This window comes from Sarcophilus harrisii, chromosome 6 (assembly GCF_902635505.1).
Source record: "Sarcophilus harrisii chromosome 6, mSarHar1.11, whole genome shotgun sequence".
Lineage (NCBI taxonomy): Eukaryota > Metazoa > Chordata > Mammalia > Dasyuromorphia > Dasyuridae > Sarcophilus > Sarcophilus harrisii.
In genome coordinates, this window is record NC_045431.1 from 240,300,175 (window position 1) to 240,321,805 (window position 21,631).

Genomic DNA, 21,631 nt, shown 5'->3' on the forward strand with positions numbered 1-21,631 from the left:
CCAAGCTCGTGACCTGAACTGTTCCAGTGCTCATCCTCTCTGACCTCTCTACAGCCTCTGACCTCACTGAGCAAACCCTTTTCTTTGATCTTCCCAGACAGGCCTTCCTCCTCCCCAGGATCCTCTTCCACATTGTGCCCTCTAACCTCAGACATCCCTCAGGGCTCTGACCTGGGTTCCCTTCTCCCCTCTCTCTAGACTGTTTCACTTGGTGATCTTATCAGCTACCACGGATTTAATTATCATCTCTATGCTGATGATTCTCAAATCTCCCTCTCCTGCCCCCATCTGTCTAGAGAACTCCCATCTCCCATTTCCCAACTGCCTTTGGGGCATCTCGACCTGGAGGGCCAAACCCAACGTGTCCAGAACAGAGCATAGCATCTTTGCCCTAGCCCCTTCCCTGCCCCCCTTGCTTTTCTAATTTAGTCAAGGGCACTACAGTCCCCTAGGCTGGTCACGTACTCCCTCTTCTTCTCTAAGATGACCTTCACCTCCCCCTGGACTATTATGGTAACTGGGGGGGGGGGGGGAGAGAGTCTCCTCCCCACTCCAATCCATCTTCTATTCAGCCACTGAAGTAATTTTCCTAAAGTGCAGATCAGATCATATCACCTTACTCTCCTGAACCCTGCTCCCACTCAGTAAACTCCAGTGGCTCCCTATCACTGTCAGGGTCAAATCCAAAATCCTGTCTGGTATTCAGAATCCTTTATTATTGGTCCCACCTACCTGTCTAGCCTTCTCACACTTCACTCTACAACACATGCTCTTTGATCTATTGACAGCCCATTCCCAGCTATTTCACAGTCAAGCCCCTCCTTCTCCCAGCTCGGGAATTTTCCCTGGCTCTCTTCCATGCCCGGAATGCTCTCCCTTTTCCTTTCCTCCTCCCTAGCTTCCTTGGCTTTCCTCGGGGCCCATATTCTACAGGAAGCCTTTCCCATCGCCTCTTGATTGTAATGTCTTCTCTCTTGCATCCTAGCCCATTTATCTCGTTACATTGCTCCTTTTTTTTTTTTTTTTTTTTTTTTTTTTTTTTTTTTTTTTTTTTTTTTTTTTACATTGCTCCTTTTTATACAAGATTGTTTTCTTGTAGTCTCTCCCGTTAGACTGAGCTTTTTGAGGGCAGGGGCTGTCCTTTGCCTCAGTATCCCCAGGCACACGGTGTTGGTGCTTTGTAGAGGCCCAGAACTCTGGAGAAGAATACGTGAAACCAGGCGTTAACTCAGAGGAACTGATGAGACAATTAAGTACTTAAGACAGCATGGTGACATCATGGTTCTCCAAGTTCCACAAGTCATTGTAATAACATATATGAGAAGTGGGACAGGAAGCAGGCTGCTGGAGGAGATTGGGTCAGACTGCGACAGACACAGGCTGGGAAGGGACCAGAAAGACTTTGGACTCGAGTCCTGTTGATCCTCGTGGTCCATGATGCTGAGACCTTCCGGAGGCCCCCCAGAAACCAGCCCGGACAGCGCAGTGCTTAGTAAATGTTTCTGGACTCTTGACACAGAGCTGAGAGCCTTAAGTACCTTCTAAGGTTTACTAAGATGTATTTTGGCCCCAGCTTAGAGACAGCAGGTACCATGGGACGACATTGCTTGCCAACTCCTAGCGGGCCTCGGAGCATCTCCTTGGGCCACCAGGTGGCACTCATCTTCCCAGCCCGGTTATCTTCCACTGAGCATGTGCAGGTAACTTGCAGCCCTCTCTTGATCTTCCCTCCTATTGGTCTTCAGGGTCTGGGTAAGTAATCACTTCAACAATGACTCATATGCTCTCTTGGCTCATGCTCCGACCCATTTCCTGAACATCCCTCTTGCAGCATTCGCTCACTTTGGAAGCCAAGAAGGGCTGGGTTCAGATTCTGTCATAAACTGATGAGCCTCAGTTTCCTCTTCTTGCAAATAAGGGGCTGAGACTCCATGATCTAGGGAAGCAAAGTACACTCAGCATCCCAGTGGCAGGAATATCCGGCAGGTAAACTCTGAGCAACACCTGTCCCCTTCTGGCCTCTTGGGTCTTGTAGGGAGTGGGGGCCAGATGCAGCCAAAGACTTTTGCAGAGAACGGCTGGTGTGGCTCTTGGACCCCCCCCCCCCAATCACCACAATGGTCTCATCCCATTCCCCTCTGCAGGTGCTGCCTCCCTTCCTTACTGGAGCTCAAGGAGAACCAACCAATCTCTTGCCCTTATTCGGGACCCTGGGATCCCACCATGCTCCCGTCCCCCTGCCCAGGCCCTGCAGTCAGAAAAAAACATACTTCAAAAAGCAAGGCCAGCAGGGGTCAGCGCCATAAGGCTTTGTGCTTTTTAAAACTAGCCGGCTTTGATTGATTGATCGATGGTTGATTGATGATTGATCCCTTTTGTTTTTACATTGATCAGATTTCTCCCCTCAGTCCCTCTTCACCCCCAGTGAGCCATCCCTTATAACTTTTTTTAGAGAGGAAGAAGAGGGAAAAAATGGCAAAACTGATCAACATAGAGAAAAAAATAAAAAGAATAGATGGCAGCTAGGAGAGCATCTGCCCTGAAGTTAAGAGGACCTGAGTTCAAATCCAACCTCAGACACTTAACACTTCCTAGCTGTGTGACCCTGGGCAAGTCACTTAACCCCAACTGCCTCAGCAAAAAAAAAAAAAAAAAAAAAAAGAAGAAGGAAGGAAGGAAGACAGAAAGAAAGAGAGAAAGAGAAAGAAAGATCATATGCAATATTCCACATGCAGGGAGAAAAGGAGTGGGGGGAGGTATCTCTTCCTAGCTCTTCTTTGAGACAAAGCTCCTGCCTCATATTGGTTTCAGTTGCTTTTCTGGTTGTTCTTTTATTTCTGCCTCATCATTAGGGTGTCTGTTTTCCAGCCACTTCCTTCTGTACCCTTGCATGTAACTCTTCCCTTGCTTCTCTGTTTCCATCCGTTGTTTATTGTCTCTTACCCGGCAACACTGTTACGTTGTGGGCCAGACTGGCTCGGCTGTTTACAAAGCCAGGGTGCGGCAACTTTGTTTCCAGGTCTCTGCCACCGCCAAAAGTCCCGCTATAAATATTTGGTATCTAAGGAGCCCTTCTTTCTGTTAATGACTTCCTGGGGGATGTTATGTATCTTTTACTAAGTCTCACCAGGGATGGCAACGGAGCGTGAGCCAATAGGTACATGAAACGGCCCCGCTGGGGGCTTTCTCTCGTTCGCTTCCATCTTCCAAGATCCCGGGAAATGCCGGCTCTGGAAGGCAGGGACGGCACCTCTGAAAGTTGGGCCCAGAACTTCTCTCTCCGACTCTGCGGAGCCTGATTCTGTCTTAACTCTTTCTCCAGGATCTCCCTCTTTGGCTCATTGTCTCCATGGTTCCTCTGAACATCTCAGAATATGGCTCCTTAATATCTTAAGTCTCCATAGATACAGGTCAAAGGGCCCGGCTCCTGGGCAAGGACCCGCCCCACCAAAAATACATACGACTGCTCAGTGTCCAGGGTGCACAGTGGCCCAAACCAATCCAGAGAATTCTCCTTTTCTCCTTCTCTCAAGGATCTACAGTCTTCCATAAAACCATCCTGGGATTACACTTATACACGCATACACACACAAACACACATGTGTGTAAACACATATACGCACAAACACACTTACACACACGTACATACAAAAACACACTTACACACACACATTTACACACACACACACCTTTGAAGAAAAATAAAAAATATATATGGAGCTGTTAAACAGTGATAACTCCCAGGCCACAATGAATAAATAGTCAAAGAATCTTAAGAAATTGGCGAAAGGAAGCCACAAATGATCAACAGTCGTGTTTAAATGATCAGCTACATTAAAAACCAGAAAGGAAAATTCATCTCACTTTGACGGAACAGTCTTTTGTAGCCTCGGTCCCGGATTGGGCCTTGTGTCAAAGTGAGACCAAAGAAGGAGCTTCAAAAGGCCCGCTTCCCGCTTGCCTTGAGAGCCTTCTCTAGTCATCCTGATCTCTATCTTGCCACTGGTGACCTTGCCAGCCCTCCCTCCCTTCTTCCCTCCCTGCCTTAAATCCAATTCCCTTGCATGTCACCGCTTCCCTGATTTCCCTGCAGAGACCGAGAACAAACAGTGTCCTTGTACCCACTAAATAATAAGAACTCGGTGCTGATAAGCTTGCAAAGGAATTGTTACAGGAATTTCTCCTCTAGAACACAAATAGAAAGGGGGGAAGAGAGGAGAAACGAAATTGCCCTTAATTATCCCTGCCTGCTGCACAGTGACTTAGTTTCCAAATGTCCTGTTATCGGTGTGTCATTGTATTTTATTGACATTGTGAAATATTTCCCAATTGTGTTTTAAACAGGCCCTCTGGAGGACTGGGAGCCCCACCCAGGGCGCTGCCTGAATCCCGGGGACTAAAGGCAAGGGGCTTCATGGCCAGGGTAGAGGTCAAATCTGGCCTCAGACACTTACTGTGAGACCCTGGACAAATCACTTCACCCTATTTGCCTCAGTTTCCTTTTCTGTAAAACGAGCCGCGGAAGGAAATGTCCAACCATTCCAGTATCTTTGCCAAGAAAACCCCAAATGGAGTAAGAAGGGAGAGACCTGAGGCAGAAGGACCAATTAGGAGGCTGTGGCTGGAGTCCAAGCCAAGGGTGAGAGCTTAAGTTAAATCCTGGGTGTGACTGTAACACGATGGGCCTCCCAGATTAAGTTCTCGGCCTCTAATCTGATCTTTATGGTTCAGTCGCCCCGGGCTTCGGAACATTGTCTGGCCACCCTATGCATGGAGCCATCTAGGCGCCTCCTAATCTCTCACCCGGCGGCTAACGCAAAATCTGACCTCCCGCCTCCCTTCGCCTTCTCTACACTGGGAGGGCTGAAGGGTCGCCTACCAATCTCTTCCAGCTGTATCCCCTCCAGGGAGAGAGCCCGGACTCCTCCAGCTCACTCCCCTCTGCGTCTGCTGCTCTACCTACTTTGTGCAAGAACAAGAGACTGCCCTCCCCCTCCCTCTCTCCTGCCCCCCCTCCCGGCATGCCCAGCGTAGCCTCCCACTCTCAACCTTTCTTGCCTCCTCCAATTATCCTGCAAACCCCTTAAAAGCTGCTACTTTCTTCTTTCGTTGCATCCCCACGGTTTAGCACCAGGGAGCAAAGTAGGCGCTTAATAAGTGCTTGTTGACAATGAGCCGATGCAGGCCGATTCCAATGGTCTTGTGATGGAGAGAGCCCTGGGCATGCAGAGCCAGGAGCGTGGGGACCGAGTGCGGATCACAACAGAGTATTTTCACCTTTGTTGTTGTTGTTGTTTGCTTATTTTGTTTCTCTTTTTTTTCCCTCTTAATCTAATCTTTCTGTGCGGCCCGATAACTGTAGGAACATATTTAATCCAATCGGATTACTTGCTGTCCAGGAGAGGGGACAGATGGGGGGGGGGGGAGGGAGGAAAATCCGGCACGCGAGGTTTTGCCAGGGGGAACGTTGAGAACTACCTTTGCACGTGTTTTGAAAAAATAAAAAGGCTGTTATTAAAAATATAAAAAACGATAAAAGCCATTTCCCTGCAAAAATGCAGAAAATCCATCTTGGCTGGCTCCAGCTCCTCGGAGCACCAGCCTCGGGTCCCCCGCCCCCTCCCAGGGAACGCGTCCCGTCACTCGGCCACTGCCCCAGTCCAGCCTTCCCTTCCCCACTCCTCCCCGCCCCGGAAGAAGAAAGTGTCCTGGGGCTGGACAGAGCGCTCTGGAGACGGTGAGAATCCGGCCGAGACTCCGGAGACCTTCACAGAGACTTTATTTACCAGGCGCTCTTCGAGCGAAGTAGCGAGAGAATTAAAAAACAATAATAAAATAAACCCCGAGCTGTTGGCGCAGGCGCAGTGGTCCTCCCGGGCCCTGGCCCTCTAGGGCTCCCTTGACATCTTCTCTGCTGGGAGCGTTGCCAAGGAAGGGGTGACGTCATGGAGACTTGCATCCAGCGGAGGCGGTGGCTTAAAGGGCCGCCTCCAACTTTTCTGCAAACCTAGGTCTAGAGCGGAGGGCAGCAAGCAAGGGCCTCCAGAGGGACTGGGACCGTGATGAGCCCCTGGGGACACTCCGGGAAAGGGAACAGGGCAGCCTGGTTAGAGCCCTGCGCTAGGAGACCCAGCCACGTCCCTAGTTAGCTTTGCCCTGGCCTCTGGTCCTCAGTTTCCCCATCTGCAAAATAGGAGAGTTGGATAAGATGCTGTGGTAGGTCGATCCGTAAACTAAGACCCTGGGCTAGCCCTTTCCCTCTGAGCCTCGTAGTAAAGGAAGGGACTAGCCTGGGCCCTGTTTCCAGCCTAGAACTTTGGGCTCTCTGAGAAGAGAAGCAGGTTGCTTCGGTAGGGTCTCTGCAGCCATAAGAGGGTTTTTAGCGGGGAAGGGGTCCTCGGACCTGAGATGGCCCCAGTGGGCAGCCAGGTCATTAACCCTGGGCTTGAAGATAAGACTTTTTAAAAACAAAGATGAAAGGTCTTGACCCACCAGGCAGAGGCCGTGGATTTCTAGGATGGCCAAAGCAGGAGGGGCTGAAGCCTTGGTAGGGGGAGAAGGAAGGAACCCCGGGTTCCTGAGCGGGGGCGGGGGTGTTAATCGCTGACAATCCCTCTCCTCCCAGAGCCCTCTCTGTGATAGAGACACGTCTCTGCCAGAGTCCCCATGATTCCCGGCAGCACCTCCCAAGGCCCAAGAATTGTAGCGGGGAAGACTGGATCGTTGCTGCTTTGGAGAATGGGAAGGAGGGGCGGAGTGGGCCGCTGGGGTGGGGGGGCGAGGCCCCGGGAAGACCCGGGGAGGAGGGATGGGATGGTGGGACAGTGGGTGAGGGGGTGGCCGGGCCCAGCGGCCGCCGAGAGAGGGTCTGGATTCAAGGCCCGGCTTCCAGCCCCCCGGTCTCATCCCCTGACAGGGAACTAGGAGGGGCGGGGGATGGATCTGTCAATCCCCTCGCCAGCTTTCGTCTCACGGGCTCGGGCTTGGCCAGAGCCACGAACCGACGCGCTCCGGCCACAGCTCCCGCCCCGTTCTCCATCTCAGCCCCTCCGGCTTCCCACCCCCTCGCTATCTTCTCTGGGAAGCTCCCGGACGGATTCTGCGGAGGCCCCGCCCCTTCCCAGCCGTCGCCCCGCCCCTTCCCGGCCGACACCGCCTCTCAGCAGAGCCCCGCCTCCCGCCCGGGGCTGACGGACACCCCGGGGCCCCACCCCCTTCTCTTCCCTCCCCACCAAGGATGGCCTTGCCCTAGGGCCCCGCCCCCCGCCCCCACTGCTATTTGAAGTGGGACAGGAAATGGGCCACGGGGTAGTTCGGGGAGTCGATGCCCAGCCCCTGGCACAGGCCCAGCAGGCGCTGGCGGGCCTCGGCCGGGCTGCTGCCGGCGCAGGCCACGCTGCAGTAGGGCTCCTCGTACTCCCCGGGGACCAGCTCCTCCTCCAGCAGGTTGAGGCGGATGAGGCCGCGCTCGTGCAGCGCCTGCAGCGCCTCGCGGCTGGCCGTGGAGCTCAGCGCCCGCAGGTGCTGGGACACCACGCACATGACGCCCACCAGGCAGGCCCGCGGCCTGGGCCGCGCGGGCAGCGCGGGCGGGATGCCGCAGGCCACCATGGCGGCCGCCAGCAGCAGGTCCACCCCGTACAGCTCCTGGATCCAGTCCCGCAGGTAGAAGCCGCCCATGCGGGGGTTGATCTCGATGAGCCGGGGCCCCGCCGCGGTCAGCTTCATCTCCACGTTGAAGACGCCGTCCAGCAGGCCGCAGCCCAGGCAGCACTGGTAGGCCGCCTGGATCAGCTGGGCCTCCCGCTCCGGGGCCAGCCCCGTGGGCATGCAGGCCGCCGTCTCCGTGAAGCCCGGGAGGCGCGTGGGGCCGTTGTCCGAGACGAAGGCCCCCAGCAGCCTCCCGGAGAACAGCACGAGGTCCACGTCGTGCTCCGTGCCCGCCACGAACTCCATCAGCAGCATGGCGTTGCCCCAGCCCAGCCCGATGCCCGGGTGGTCGGCCTCCCCCTGCAGGTCCCGGGAGATCTTGGCGAAGTGGGCCCGGCACTGGGAGGCGTCCTCCACCAGGCGCACCCCCACGGCCCCCGCCCCGAACTCCAGCTTCATGACGCCGGGAAGGGGCACCACGCACGCCGCTCGCTCCACGTCTTCCGGGCCCTCCAGCGGGCAGCAGGGCACGGCGTAGACGGAGGGGGCGGGCCAGCGCGGGCTGCGGCAGCGCAGCAGGTGAGACTGCGTCCGGCTCTTCTGCTTCGCCAGGCTCATGGCCGCCGGGGGGCAGCCGCGCAGGCCCAGCTCCTCGCACAGCAGGGCTGTCAGCACCAGGCAGTCGTCCCAGTAGGAGAGGCAGCCGTCCAGCTGCAGGCCCCGGGCCCGAACCAGCTCCGCCAGGTGCCGCGCGTTCTCCTCGTCCCGCCGGTGCTCCGTCACGTCAAAGTGGATGAAGGTCTGCACCAGCTGAGAGGCAAAGTGATTGGGGTCCGACTCCACCAGGTGTAGCTGTGAGGAGACAGGATGGAGAGTGAGAGGTGTCCCCGGCAGCCCCGCACCCCCACGGGGCAGGGGCCTCGGCTGGAATCCGCTCCTCCCGCTGCAGCTCATAGAGCCCCCTGGGGTCAGGAAGACCTGAGCTTAAGACCCTGGCCATCACTGAAACTCTGCCTTGGTTTCCTCATCTGTAAAATGGGGGCAACAGCACCTATATCCCCGGGTTATGGTGAGGATCAGATGAGATATTCGTAAAGCACTCGGCACAGTGCCTGGCACATAGTAGACACTTAATAAACGCTTGTTTCCTTCCTCTCGTCCTTCCTGGAAGCCATAACGCACAAGGATTGTTTGGAAGAGTTGGGCATATGAAGGATGAAGAAGAGCAGGCCGGGTGGGTCAGGAGGAAGGGCTGCTGGCTTGGGGTATTTGAAAGATCAGTCATGGCCACAGTGGGGTAGACTTGCCCAGCTGATCCTGGGAGAACGGAACCGGGGGCTACTGGGAGGTGCCCAAGTGGGGGGGTAGGGGAGGGGGCTGCTGCAGGAAGTTCCCCGGCTCTGGAGGTGGGCCAGCGGGACTGGAGGAGCCTCGGGGCGTTCTGCCTCGGTTGGCCCCGGATGCCTTTGAGGCTGCTCCCTCGGAACCCTGGGATTCTAGCCTAGTCCTCGAAGGCCGCGCTACGTCCCTCTTCCAGCAGCGGGTGGAAGCTGCTTCTGCACGGTGCTTGGGCACACAGTGCCCCCCCCCCCCACAGGGAGCCTGTGCCCCTGAGCTGAGCCCAGGGGTCGGGAGCTGCCCCACTCGTTAGCACAGGGGAGACCCCCTTCTGGCCGCCCGCTGTGCCCACCTCCTGCGAGAAGGCCAGTTCGGAGGAATGACCGGGGAAGAACGGGGAGCCCCTAGCGCCCTGCAAACCCGGGCGGTCTGGCCGGCAAACTGAACGGAACCGCCGGGGGGACAGTTCCTTCTCTCAAGTCCCGCCCACGCCGGAGAAGCCACGCCCCTTCCCGGGGTCCCGCCCATGCCGGAGAAGCCACGCCCCTGCCCCCGAGCTCCCTTCCCCGCCTGTTGTCTGGCCTGCGGACCCCGGACGCGGACCCCCAGGTCTAGCCTCTGTCCACGAGGGCTGCACTGAGGAGACCCTGGCTCTGACCACGCCCCCACGCTCAGGCCTTCCCTCATTGGCTCGGCCCCGCGTGGCCCCGCCCCCTCACGGTGGGCCCCGCCCCCTCACCTTGAGCCCGTAGTCGCGGGCCGCCTCCCACACGAACTTCTTTTTTTTTTTTTTTTTTTTTTTTTTTTTTTTTTTTTTTTTTTTTTTTTAATAGCCTTTTATTTACAGGATATATACATGGGTAACTTTACAGCATTAACAATTGCCAAACCTCTTGTTCCAATTTTTCACCTCTTACCCCCCACCCCCTCCCTAAATGGCAGGATGACAGTAGATGTTAAATATATTAAAATATAACTTAGATACACAATAAGTATACATGACCAAAACATTATTTTGCTGTACAAAAGATCAGACTCTGATTATTGTACAATTAGCTTGTGAAGAAAATCAAAGATGCAGGTGTGCATAAATATAGGGACTGGGAATTCAATGTAATGGTTTTTAGTCATCTCCCAGAGTTCTTTTCTGGGTATAGCTAGTTCAGTTCATTACTGCTCCATTAGAAATGATTTGGTTGATCTCGTTGCTGAGGATGGCCTGATCCATCAGGACTGGTCATCATCTAGTATTGTTGTTAAGTATATAATGATCTCCTGGTCCTGCTCATTTCACTTAGCATCAGTTGTTAAGTCTCTCAGGCCTTTCTGAAATCATCCTGTTGGTCATTTCTTACAGAACAGTAATATTCCATAATTTTCTATACCACAATTTATTCAGCCATTCTCAACTGATGGACATCCATTTCAGTTTCCAGTTTCTAACCACTACAAAAGGGCTGCCACAAACATTAGTGCACATACAGGTCCCTTTCCCTTCTTTATAATCTCTTTGGGATATAATCCAGTAGTAACACTGCTGGATCAAAGGATATCACAGTTTGATAACTTTTTGAGCATAGTTCAAACTACTCTCCAAAATGGTTGGATTGTTCACAACTCCACCAACAATGAATCAATGTCCCAGTTTTCCCCATCCCCTCCAACAATCATCATTATTTTTCCTGTCATCTTAGCCAATCTGACAGGTGTGTGTGGTATCTTAGAGTTGTCTTAATTTGCATTTCTCTGATTAATAATGACTTGGAGCATCTTTTCATATGACTAGAAATAGTTTCATTCTTCATCTGAAATTGTCTGTTCATATCCTTTGACCATTTTCAATTGGAGAATGCGATTTTTTAATTAGGTTAATTCTCTATATATTTTGGAAATGGGCCTTTATCAGAACCTTTGACTGTAAAATATTTTTCCCAGTTTATTGCTTCCCTTCTAATCTTGTCTGCATTAGTTTGTTTGTACAAAAACTTTTCAGTTTGGTATAATCAAAATTTTCTATTTTGTGATCAGTAATGGTCTCTAGTTCTGCTTTGGTCATAAAGACCTTCCCCTTCCACAGGTCTGGAGGTAAATTATCCTATGTTCCTCTAATTTATTAATAATTTCATTCTTTATGCCCCGGCGCCCACCACCAGCAGGTGCTTGCCCTCCATGAGGTGGCGCGCCGAGCGCCGGAGCATGGTCTCCACCAGGGGCCCCGCGGCCGCCCACTGGGCACGCAGGCCCCGCCGGCTCCACTGGCCCTCGAGGAGCCCGCAGGCCTCCAGGCACAGGCAGCTGTTGAGCTCCAGGAGCACGGGGCTCAGGGCGCCTCCCGGACCCACGGGGGTCAGCGCCAGGTCCACACCTTCGGGGGCCAGAAGGAGCCGGGTCAGCGGGGCGGGGCCGCCCTGGGTCTCCCCCAGATGGCTCCCGGAGCAGCCCGATGTGGGCGCCGAGCCCCGGGACGCCTCCAGCCGAGCCCTGAGGGCCTCAGATCTTTTGGGAGTCCCGGGCCTAGACGTCACCCGAAGTGGTCGGGAGTCGAATGTGGGCGGAGAGGGCGCCGATTCCTGGGCCTGGGGCGACCCCCGGAGCCCGGGATCTGCCGCCCCCTGAGGCTGGAGGGATCTCAATGCCCCTCCGGGGCGCATACCTGGAGGCACAGAGGGTCGTCCCTCCCCCGCCCCAGCCTGGGCGTCCCAGGTGCCCGTTTGGGGGCCCGCAGACCCCACTTAGCCCCTCCCCAAAGTGCACGCGGAGATCCTGCCCCCCCCCCCCCAACCACCTGCCCCGCAGGCTCTCCCTGAAGGAGGCGGCCCCGGACCCGGGGTTAGGGGAACGGAGGTGGGTCAGACATCGCCGTTTCCCCCAAACTCCGCGAGCCGTCGGGGGCGCTAAAGGCCCGGGACTCACCCAGCACGTCGGTCTGCGCCTGGCGGCCGCCCCGCTGCTCAGGACTCAGGGACGCCTCGAAGTCCAGCACGGCTCCGAGCGCAGCTTCGGCCGCCTCCCGCACGCGGCCCCGCAGCGCTTCCACCGCGGCCGGCTCGCTGAGGCCGCAGGCCGCCAGGGCGGTCTCCAGGCTCTGTGTCAGGGCCACCTGGTGCCGCAGGGGCTGCTCGGGCCGGCCTACGCTGCACACCACCTGGGTGCCAGGCAGGCGGCGTCAGCCCCAGAGGGCCCCGGCCGCCGTCTCTCAGTGCCCACTGGCAGCCCGGGAGCCAGAGCTCCACGGGGACCAGAGGCTGGCCTATGGCCCCTCCCTCAATCTTGTCTCCATTCCTGCCCTCCGAAACGGCTCCCCATTGCCCAGGCGTTCAAGGCCCGTGCGTCTGGTCCCCGGCTCCCACCCTAAAAGTGAGATCTGCGGCCACACCGGCCTCACTCTGTCCCTGACTCGGAGCAGCTCGCCTGCCCTGTTTCCCACTGACAAAATGAGGAAATGGGCCCCCAGGCCTTTCTGTCCCAACCTGCAGTCCCTGCCTGACCCTCTCCTCCAGCCCAGCTCCACCGTGGGGCTCTGCCCGTTCTCCTTGGCCCTCCTCCCATCAGGAGCCCTAACCCTGCAGCCCACACCCAGACTCACAAAGTTAGGGCCCAAAGGGGCCCCAGCAGCCTTCCGAGCCGATTTCCTTGTTTACAGACAGGGAGACCGAGGCAGAGGCCTCTTGTCACAGGAGTAGTAGCAGAGATAAAGCTAGGGCCTCTGGACAGAGGGTTCAAATCCTGCCTTGAAGCTTCCTCTTGTCCTCCCCCCAATCCCTCAGCCGCCCTGGGTGAGCCTGCTTAGACCCGGGGGTTCTCCTCTGGGCAGCAGTGGGCAAGCAGCCCTAGGGTGCTCCTCGGGTGCTCTGAGAGGCTGGAGAATCTCGGGGTCCTTTGGTAGCCCATGAGGGGTTCCCTTTCTTACCTGACTCATGAGAGGCCGATCGCCCTGCGTTCTGCACACGACGGCACAGGCCCGGATGGCCAGCTCTGGCAGAAACAAGAGGGATCCTTAATAACGTGGCTGCTGCAAAGCCCGGACAGACCTGCCCTGGACAGACTTGGCCGGATTCCCCAGACAGACCAGGCAGACGCCCTGGACAGACCTGCCGGATGCCCCGGACAGACCTGCCCCAGACAGACCTGGCTGGATGCCCCAGACAGACCTGCCAGACACCCTGGACAGACTTGGCTGGATGCCCCGGACAGACCTGCCCGATTCCCTAGAAAGATCTGCCCCGGACAGACCAGCCAGATGCCCACAATGGCCCCGGGAGGCCCAATGTGCTTTCTTCTTCCCTATTCAGACCTTAGAGATTTACTGCTGTTTTTGTTTGAGTAAACAGGAATCCCAGCGTGGGTTCTCCCTCCCCCATGGTGGATTGCAGCCCCCTGGTGGCTTGGTCTTGGTCCCTTGGGACTCAGAACTGTCCATGTTCTAGACGTGGCAGGGGCAAGCTCTGACTCCAAGGCCAGCACTCCATCCACTCATTACACTACCTTGTAGGCAAGTGTCCCCCCCTTTTGCAGATGAGGAAACTGAGGCTCTTAGAGCCATTGTGATCTGTCCATGGCCATACAGCTAGCAAGTGCCTGCATTGGGATTCGAACCCAGCACTCTGTGACTATGATACAGGGATTTACAGTCCTGGGGCCGGGGGGAGTGCCTTAGACAAGGCAGGACCCAGGGCTAGAGTGGGGGGCCCGCGTTCCGGGGCTGGACCTCGGCAGCGGTACGGAGGTGGGTGCGAGGCCCCTCTGCGCCCAGCCCGGCTCTCACCTGGCTGGGAAGCGAGCTTCCCGGGGGCGTCGGGCTGCAGGACGTGGGCCGGGGGACACACGGCTTCCACCAGGACGCTCTCCTCCTCCTCCAGCTTCTCCAGCAGGGCCATCACGGCTCGCACCACGGCCCCCGGCTCGGACCTCGGGTGCAGGCTCATGGCCCGGGACCCCCGCCAGCGCCAGCCCCCGGGTTTTACTGCCACCTAACGGGACAGGCGGGCGTCAGGGAGGGGCCTGGACCTCCTGCCCTGCCCTCCGGCCTCCCTTCCTCTCTGCGAAGAGCAGGGCTCCAACACCTCAGGGCCAGACTGAAAGCGAGCCCCGGCGGCGCTGGTGATGACTGAGTGGCTGCACCCAGGGCTGGAGGGGCTTGGAAACCCAATGCTTTCATTGTTACAGATGAGGAAACTGAGTCTCAGAGCAGTTAAACGGCAGTCGGGATCTGAACCCAGATGTTGGGCTCCTCTGCACGTTACCCGCCTCAGTTTGTGAGAGTCTCACAGGAACCAGGGGAGACCTGGGTCTTCCCGATTCTCCATCCAGCGCTCTCTCCACTGGGCCATCCTACCTCCTCTTACGATGGCAATGGCTACTAACTGGCAACCCTCCCATGGGTTTCTTGGCTTCCGGGCACTAAGAGCCCGTCAGTCCCCTCTCTGCGTCCCAGGCTCCCTGGGCTTACTTCAGTCGGGAATTGGGGGGCACCGTCCTTCCTTGAATCCCCCCGACACATAGGAAGGTCAGAGGCTCCTAACTTGGGACTGGGAAAGGAGCCATGGAGACCGGCCCTCCATCTTACAGGGGAGGAAACGGAGCTACCCCCTGGCAGCCTCCCACCTCCTGCAGGACCTTTGCCTGTGTCCCTCCCCCCACGTTCCCCCCATTATTTATCCCACAGGCGCCTCATGCACAGGTTGTGTTCCACTGTTACCGGGGAGCCCTTCTTGTCCCTGGGCATGGCAGAGTGCCCGGCACCGTGGCTGCGGCTAGATGGGTGTGCCCAAGGTCCCGCCTCTCGTCAGGGGACAAAGCCAGGTCCCCCTCCCTGTGACCTCCCTCCCACATCCTCTCTCTCCCCCCAGCCCAGCTCTCTCTTCACCAATCCCAGCCTCCTGGGTACCTGGCGGGCCTCTCCCAGGGCTCCCAAGCGAAGGAAGGTCTCCACTTCCTCTTCCACCAGCGCCCACTGCCCCTCCTTGTCACTGAGCTCCACGCGCCACAGGCTCTGGGCCCGCACCTGGCCCCGCAGCTGCGGGGGGGGCTTGTAGGTCAGGGCCAGCGTGGCGGGCACTGCCACCTTGTCGCTCTGGGCCAGGAGCTGCCGGACGAGCAGCCGGTCCTCCAGAAGGCGGGCCAGCTCGGCCGAGCCCCCCGCGGGGCAGCCCAGGCCCCGGCTCAGCTCCGCCACCTCCCGGCCTCGGCCGGCCCTGGGCCCCAGCTCCCCCAGGAAGTAGGTGACCCGCCTCGGGGGGGGCAAACTCCTCCAGGAAGGAAAGGCCCCCCGGGTAGAAGGCCACGGCCTTGGAGACCAGAAGGGCCGAGTCCCCCGGCTCTCCGGCCACAGGCACTTTGCTCAGCCAGGACGGAGAGAGACACAGCAGCGAGTTTCCTGGGAGGAAAGGAGGAGAGAGGGGGGTGGGGAGGGGGAGCCGGAGAGGAGGGTCAGCTCCTCTACTTTACGGATGGGAAAGTCGAGGCCTGTGTCCCCCCCCCCTCCCAGTTTGCACTGACGCTAATGCCTTCTGCCTGGTGGCGCCACGTGCGCTGCTTCCAGCTCATCCTGGAGGGGAGCCGGCAGTTTCTGCCCCTCTTTATATCCCACATTTGGTGCCTGATATACAGTCGGCGCCTAATAAATCTAGCTGCCAGAGCTAGGATTGCTCTCCAGCTCTCTATCTCTGTGCCCAAGGCTTTGAGGAGGGAAAGGGCATGTCAGCTAGGGGCCCTTCAGGAAGGCCTCCATGGCCCCCCCAGTCCAACCCCGCCCCCCCCAGGCCCACCCCCCCCCCTGCCCGGGCCTGGGCCCCCTGGGCCCCCCCTTCTGCCCTGGCCCTGCCCGCCCCTGGGGAGGAATCCCCAGCTGTCTGCTCAGGAATGCCCAGCAGCTGCCTGGCTTGGGTATTTTGGGCCGTGGCCGCGGCTCTGCTGCCCTTTCCGTAGGTCAGCTCTGGTGCGGGGAGTGGGCTGAGGGGGCGGGGCTGAGCACCCAGAGCCGGGCAGGGCTCCCTGACCCGAGCAGCCTGGCACAGCTCCCACGTACCTGGGCTCTGGGCCCCGCCCTCCAGCAGCACAGAGAAGAAGGAACTGGGAGATCCCAGAATGCACATGGTCACCTCCGCCCCGGGACAGCCTCGGGAGAAAAGGAGCGATGTCACTCTCTGCTGGCTCCCCTGCCGTCCCTTACCCCGCCACCCTGCCAGCCTGCCACCCAGCCTCTTTCAGTGTATTGTGCCCACTCATGCCAGCCTGCCACCCAGCCTTTCACCATATTGTGCCCATGCATGCCAGCCTTCCACTCAGCCTTTCACCATATTGTGCCCATGCATGCTAGCCTTCCACCCAGCCTTTCACTGTATTGTGCCCACTCATGCCAGCCTGCTACCCCAGCCTTTCAGTGTATTGTGCCTGCTCATGCCAGCCTGCCACCCAGCCTTTCACTGATTGTGCCCACTCATCCTGTCTGCTCTGTTTTCCCTGTTCTTGAGAGAACAGGGCACCCAGGCCACTATGGGAAGTTGGCAGAGAAAGACAGAGGCTACAGTAGCAAGGGGGCAGCAGCAGCTTCCCCAGCTGCCGGTGGGTGGGCACTGCCCCTGCCGCCTGGCTCCCTCGAGGGGCCTGGCTGAGGCTGCCCCTGTCCCTTGGCCCGGGCCTGGCTGGGGTCGGCCCTCCCGGCCCCCCAGCTTCAGGAGGCTCACCTGGGTGAGGCTCTAGGCTGCGGTCCCCCGTCTCGGGCAGGCCGGCCTGCTGCAGGCAGCTCTGTAAAAGGTTGTAGTAGAAGGTAGTCCATGCGCGGGACGCGCCCTCCTCGGGGCAGCTCTTACAAGCCAGGTTCACGTCCTGATGCCAGGAGCCCAGCAGGGGCCCCCTGGGAGGCAGCTCCGTGCCCCCGTGCTGCTCCCCGCAGCCCTCGTCCTCCTGGTCTTTGGCGGCCATGGGCTGGGCCAGGTCCGGGAGCATCTGACCTAAGGAAAGCTTGAGGGAGAGAGGTTCAGATTGGGCAGGAGGGGGCAGGGAGAGGCAAAAGGGGGGCTGGGGACCCCGAGGAGGACGTGGATCGGGATCCGGGAGGAGGAGTGTCAGCTGGACAGCGCCCGGCCCGCTGTGGGGGAGGGGGGGGAGACGGCCCGGGCATCTGGAAGCACAGGGAGAGCAGCCTTCGAACATCTGCAGGTGCCCACTGTGAGCAGGGCCCGCACTGAGGCTTTCTGGGATCAGGAGGGGGGCCAAAAGTGGCCTTCAAGGCTATGGGCGCCAACGTCAGTATTTTACAGAGAAGGAAACTGAGGCAGGGAACAGAGAGCTCCGGCCCACAAGGTGTCAAGCGTGTTAGAAGGGAGAGGCCAAAGAAAGGTTCTCGGCCTTCACCCCACGGGGAGCCGGCTGACCTCCCGAGGGGAAAGGGAAAAGCAGGGTGCCTGCCAGCGTGACTGGCTGCCCCCAGGAGGTGGGCAGCACCAGGGAGGCTCTTACTGGATTGCAGATTAATTAACGAATTACTGGATTAATCTTATTACATTTGGGGAGGGTTTTATGGAACTCCGAGGGGCAGCTTGGGCGGCTGGAGGCCCGTTCACATCCTGGCCCCGATATTTGCCCACGGTCAGAGCAGGGACAGCCGCCTCCCCCACATGAGTCCCCGCACTGGGTAGCCCCGGTGCGCCACTCTGGGCCTGTTTCCTGCTCTGGGAAGCGAGGCTGTCGGGCTCAGGGGCTTCTGAGACTCCCGGAGGCCCGGGTCCAAGCCGGGGGCCACACAGCCCCAGCCACCTCAAGTCTGTGAAGTGCTTTATGGGAAGGGCCTCGCTCAGCCTCGGGAGGGGCACAAATGAGGAAACTGAGGTAGAGAGGGAAGGGAGGCACCCCGGCGGAACCTCCTCCCAGCCTCGATTCTGCCAGGCCGTGGCGATGGCAGCGCTTGGCATCTGAAACCCGATCTTTCCAGCACCAAGCCCAGCACACTTCCCCCCTCCCCCCGGGCACCTGAGCAAGACCGTCCCTGCCAGCGGCCTGGGCTCAGGAGGGCCGGGCCTGGCCCAGAGGGCAGGCTTAGAAAGCAGAGGAAACTCCCTGCCAATGAAAGCCAGCCCGGAGATGGCTTCCTCAGGTAGTGAGTTCCCCATCCCTGGAAGTCTGCAAGTCAGAGGGGTTGTGGGTATCTCTGTTCAGTGACGAGGTAGACTGGAAGCCTAGAAGGGTCCCTTGTCCCTGCCCTGGAACCAGAAGCCAGGCCCTGCTCTCCCCCAGCTCTTGCCCGTGTGACCGGCTGCTCTCCCCACTCCGGGCTCCACATGACAGACAGGAACATCATGCCCTGCCCCATCCCTCCCACCGGGAGCAGGAGGCTGATGGGACAGAATGGACCCGATGCCCTTCTGCTGGGCCCAGCCGGTCTGGGGGAAACCGCCACTAGGGTTCAGGGGAGGAAGCCGTCCCGGAGCCGAGGCCCAGCCATGGCAGGAATGGGGGCCAGCCCCGGTGCCCCAGATGCGTGGGGTTTGGGGAGGGGGCCCGGGGAGGGACCCAGGGAGAGGGCCTGGGGAGGGGACCGGGAAGGAGGGAGGAAGAAAGCGGACTCACCATCTTGCAGATGAAGAGGCTGACAGAGAGAAGAGGGACAGGGGGAGGGGGTTTCAGTGAGTGTGTGCAGCCCCCAGCTGCTGAGGGCCAAGGGAGAGCCTCTGCCCCTCCCATTTGCCCTCCTGTCCCCCAACTCTCTCCCCCTTCCCCGGGACCCTGGAAGGCTGAGATGTGGCCCGGATTTCAGAGGGCAGAGGCTGGGAGGCTGGGCCCTGCGGGGGCTGGCGGCTGGAATGATTCTGCCGCTGCAGAGGATACCGCGGCGTCCCCTGTCACCAGGGCCGAGCCGCCCAGGGCCGGGGCGGAGGGTGACTGAGCCGGGCCACGGCTCAGGGTGGCAGAGGGGCAGCGCAGCCGGGGGCGATCGGCCGCCAGGGGCCTGGGACGGCGTTTCCGGCCCATGGGAACCCGGCCCACACCCGCCAGGCCCTCCGAGGGCTGAACCCCCGCTAGTTCTGTGCCCGGATGCCAGGTGCGGGCTCCGGGGCTGGCACAAGCCTCTCCAGTCCCAGACTGCTGCCCAGCCCCGGGGCCACCGCCAGGCACGGGCTGAGGGGCGTTTTTCAAGCCTGGGAAATCCCTTCGGAAAGGGGGAGCAGGAGCATCTGGGGACCTGGGCATCAGTGGTGACCTCCGGGGAAGGTGACTGGGCTGGGAGCCGGGGACTCCTGGGTCCCCGCTTGGCAGAGCCGGAGACCTGACCCCAGGCGGGCTCAAAGGGCCAGTCACTTCTGGAAGTGGGGGCGCAGGAGGGCGGGGCTCCGGCTGAGGGCAAGGCTGCCTCCTCCAGGGGCTCTAACCTTGCTCTCTGGGCCCCAGAAGGCAGAGCCTCCGCTCCCGAGCCTCCCCCACCTCCAGCCCTCGGCTCCCGTCCTGCCCCGCCGCCCCCAAGCCCTCCCCGCTCCCGCCCCTCCCCTCTCCGCCAGCCCCCGGGGGCACGCGAGCAAGGGGTACCTGGTGCAGGGGGTACCTGGTGCAGGGGGCGGCGCGCTGGCCGGGCTGGCCTGAGCTCGTACCAGTGTACGGGGATTAGAGGCGCCCGGGCTTTATATAGCCCCGGCTCGGGGCATGCCCAGTGCCAGGGAGGGCGGGGAGGGCTCAGGTCCCGCGGGGCCAGGGAGCTGCGGGCGGGGCACCGAGAGCGCGCGGCGCGCGGAGGGATGCGCGGGGGCCGCCCCGGGGGCCCGAGAGCCAGAGAAAGTTACAGGGAGAGGGACCCGGGGCAACCCACGCGGAAAAAGCCCGGAGGCGGGAAAAACAGGGAGGGGGAGGGGGAGGGACAGGGAAGGGGGACAGAGACAGAGATAAAAGAGACAGAGAAGGAGAAAAGAGACACACAGAGAGAAGAAACAGAGACAGAGAGAGAAGAAACAGATAGAGACAGAGACGGAGAGATAGAGAGAAGAAACAGAGACAGAGATAGAGAGGAGAGACCGAGAAAAGAGAGAGACACACACACAGAAGAAACAGAGACAGAGACGGAAAGAGATAGAGAGAGACACAGAGACAGAAGACAAGTCAGACGGGGAAGCAGAGGCAGAAGGGAAATGCACAGATCAGAGAATTAAAAAAAAAAAAGAAAAGAAAAGAAAATAGCCCCTGAGTCACATCCAAAGCGCCACAATAGAGGGAAAGGGGGAGGAGGAGGGGAGGGGAGGAGGAATGGGACACTCAGGGAGCTGCGGAGGAGCGGCTGAGAGGGAGCGCGAGCGCCCTGGTACAGACCCGCCCCCTGCCCCCCGGCAGGGACTCGTCGGGGACAGAGACACATTGTCTGGGGCCGGCGGCCCGGAGCCCCCTGGGGACGGGCGGCTCCTGCTCCCCTGCGGGCCCTGGGCTAGGGAAACCGCGCCTGGGCCGCGGGCCCGCGGAGACCGGGGGAGCCTCGGCACAAACACGGGCCCCGGCGGCCGGGCCCCCGCCGCGGCAGGTGCCCTCGGAGCGGAGAGTCCCCCCTCCCCCGGCCCGGCCCTGGCCGTGGTGCTGCCTCCGCGGGCAGAGAATGCCCCGTCTCAGAGCCCGCCCCCAGAGAGACCCCTCCCAGCCCGGAGCGGGGCTGCCCAGAAAGGTGCCATTGGGCCGAGAGCCTCCTCCCCACCCCCCCACCCCACCCCGGCAGATATGACCCTCCCAGCTGCGATCCCTCCCCTCCCGGTCCGGGGCTAATCTCCCCCGGGGAGCCTAGGGACAGAGCCGCAGACACAGACCTGAGTTCGGATCCAGCTGCAGACCCCCGGCCAAACTGGCCCCCTCCCCCGGGTCTGCCTCTCAGTTTCACCATCTGCAAATGCTCATCCCAGCCCCACGACCCGGAAGTCTGGGGCCAGGCGCGGTCCGGCTGTATAACCGCTGGCTCTTAGAGCCCCTCCCCCTGGGCCCGCAGCCAGCTCCCCGAGCTTTCCCTCTCCGGCCAACGCCCCCCAGGCTCCGCAGCTTTTCCCGGCTTCTTGGAGCCCTCCCCCTGCCCGGGCCCACCCTGGCCGCCTGCTAGTGCCCTGCGGCCTTCTGTCCCGTGGCTCCTGAAGAACGTACTGAGGGCAGGGACCGGCGTGGGGGGCCCCTGCACCCCCCAGATCTGACAAAGCCTGGCACGCAGTAGGTGCTTAATAAATGCACTTTGGATTGTCCGGGACCCTAGCGCTGCCAGAGTCTTCTTAGTGGGCCTTGTGCTCAAGGGCAGAAGGGAAATGATGGCGGAGGCCGAGCTGGAACAGGGCAGAGGGCACGACTGGGGGGCAGATACCCTCCCCTCACCCTCCCCCCACCCTCCCACCCTTCCCCCGCTCCTGAGCCCCGAGCTGGAGCCGCATGAGGGCCCTCGCCACCTGCCGGGGCTCCAGAAGCAGGTTCCGGTCAGCTGGCCAAGCACGTCCAGTTGCAAGCTGTCCCCGGCCCAGCCTGGTCCTTGATCGGCCATTTCCTGCTCAGAGGAGGAGCCCAAGATGTTCCAGAGGGGCTGAGGCTGGGGCTTCCTCCCCAAGGGGGGAGGAAGGAGGCCCAGCTCAGCCTCCCTCCCCCCCAAGGCCCACAGCCGGGCGCTTTGCTGCCCCCCCCACGCCCTTCCAGGCAGGGGGCA

The 21,631-nt window shown here is 59.7% G+C and overlaps 1 protein-coding gene across 1 annotated transcript; it reads right to left on the bottom strand.

Moving 5' to 3' along the window:
* Window positions 1-7,275: 7,275 nt before the first annotated feature.
* On the bottom strand, window positions 7,276-19,840 carry CARNS1 (carnosine synthase 1). The gene is given in 12 exon segments (XM_031941459.1): window positions 7,276-8,502; window positions 9,728-9,776; window positions 11,122-11,353; window positions 11,902-12,133; window positions 12,899-12,963; window positions 13,754-13,958; window positions 14,876-15,226; window positions 15,228-15,364; window positions 16,016-16,105; window positions 16,674-16,950; window positions 18,556-18,574; window positions 19,510-19,840. Coding segments are annotated over 11 exon segments (2,868 nt in total). The 5' UTR covers window positions 18,559-18,574; window positions 19,510-19,840.
* Window positions 19,841-21,631: the final 1,791 nt, after the last annotated feature.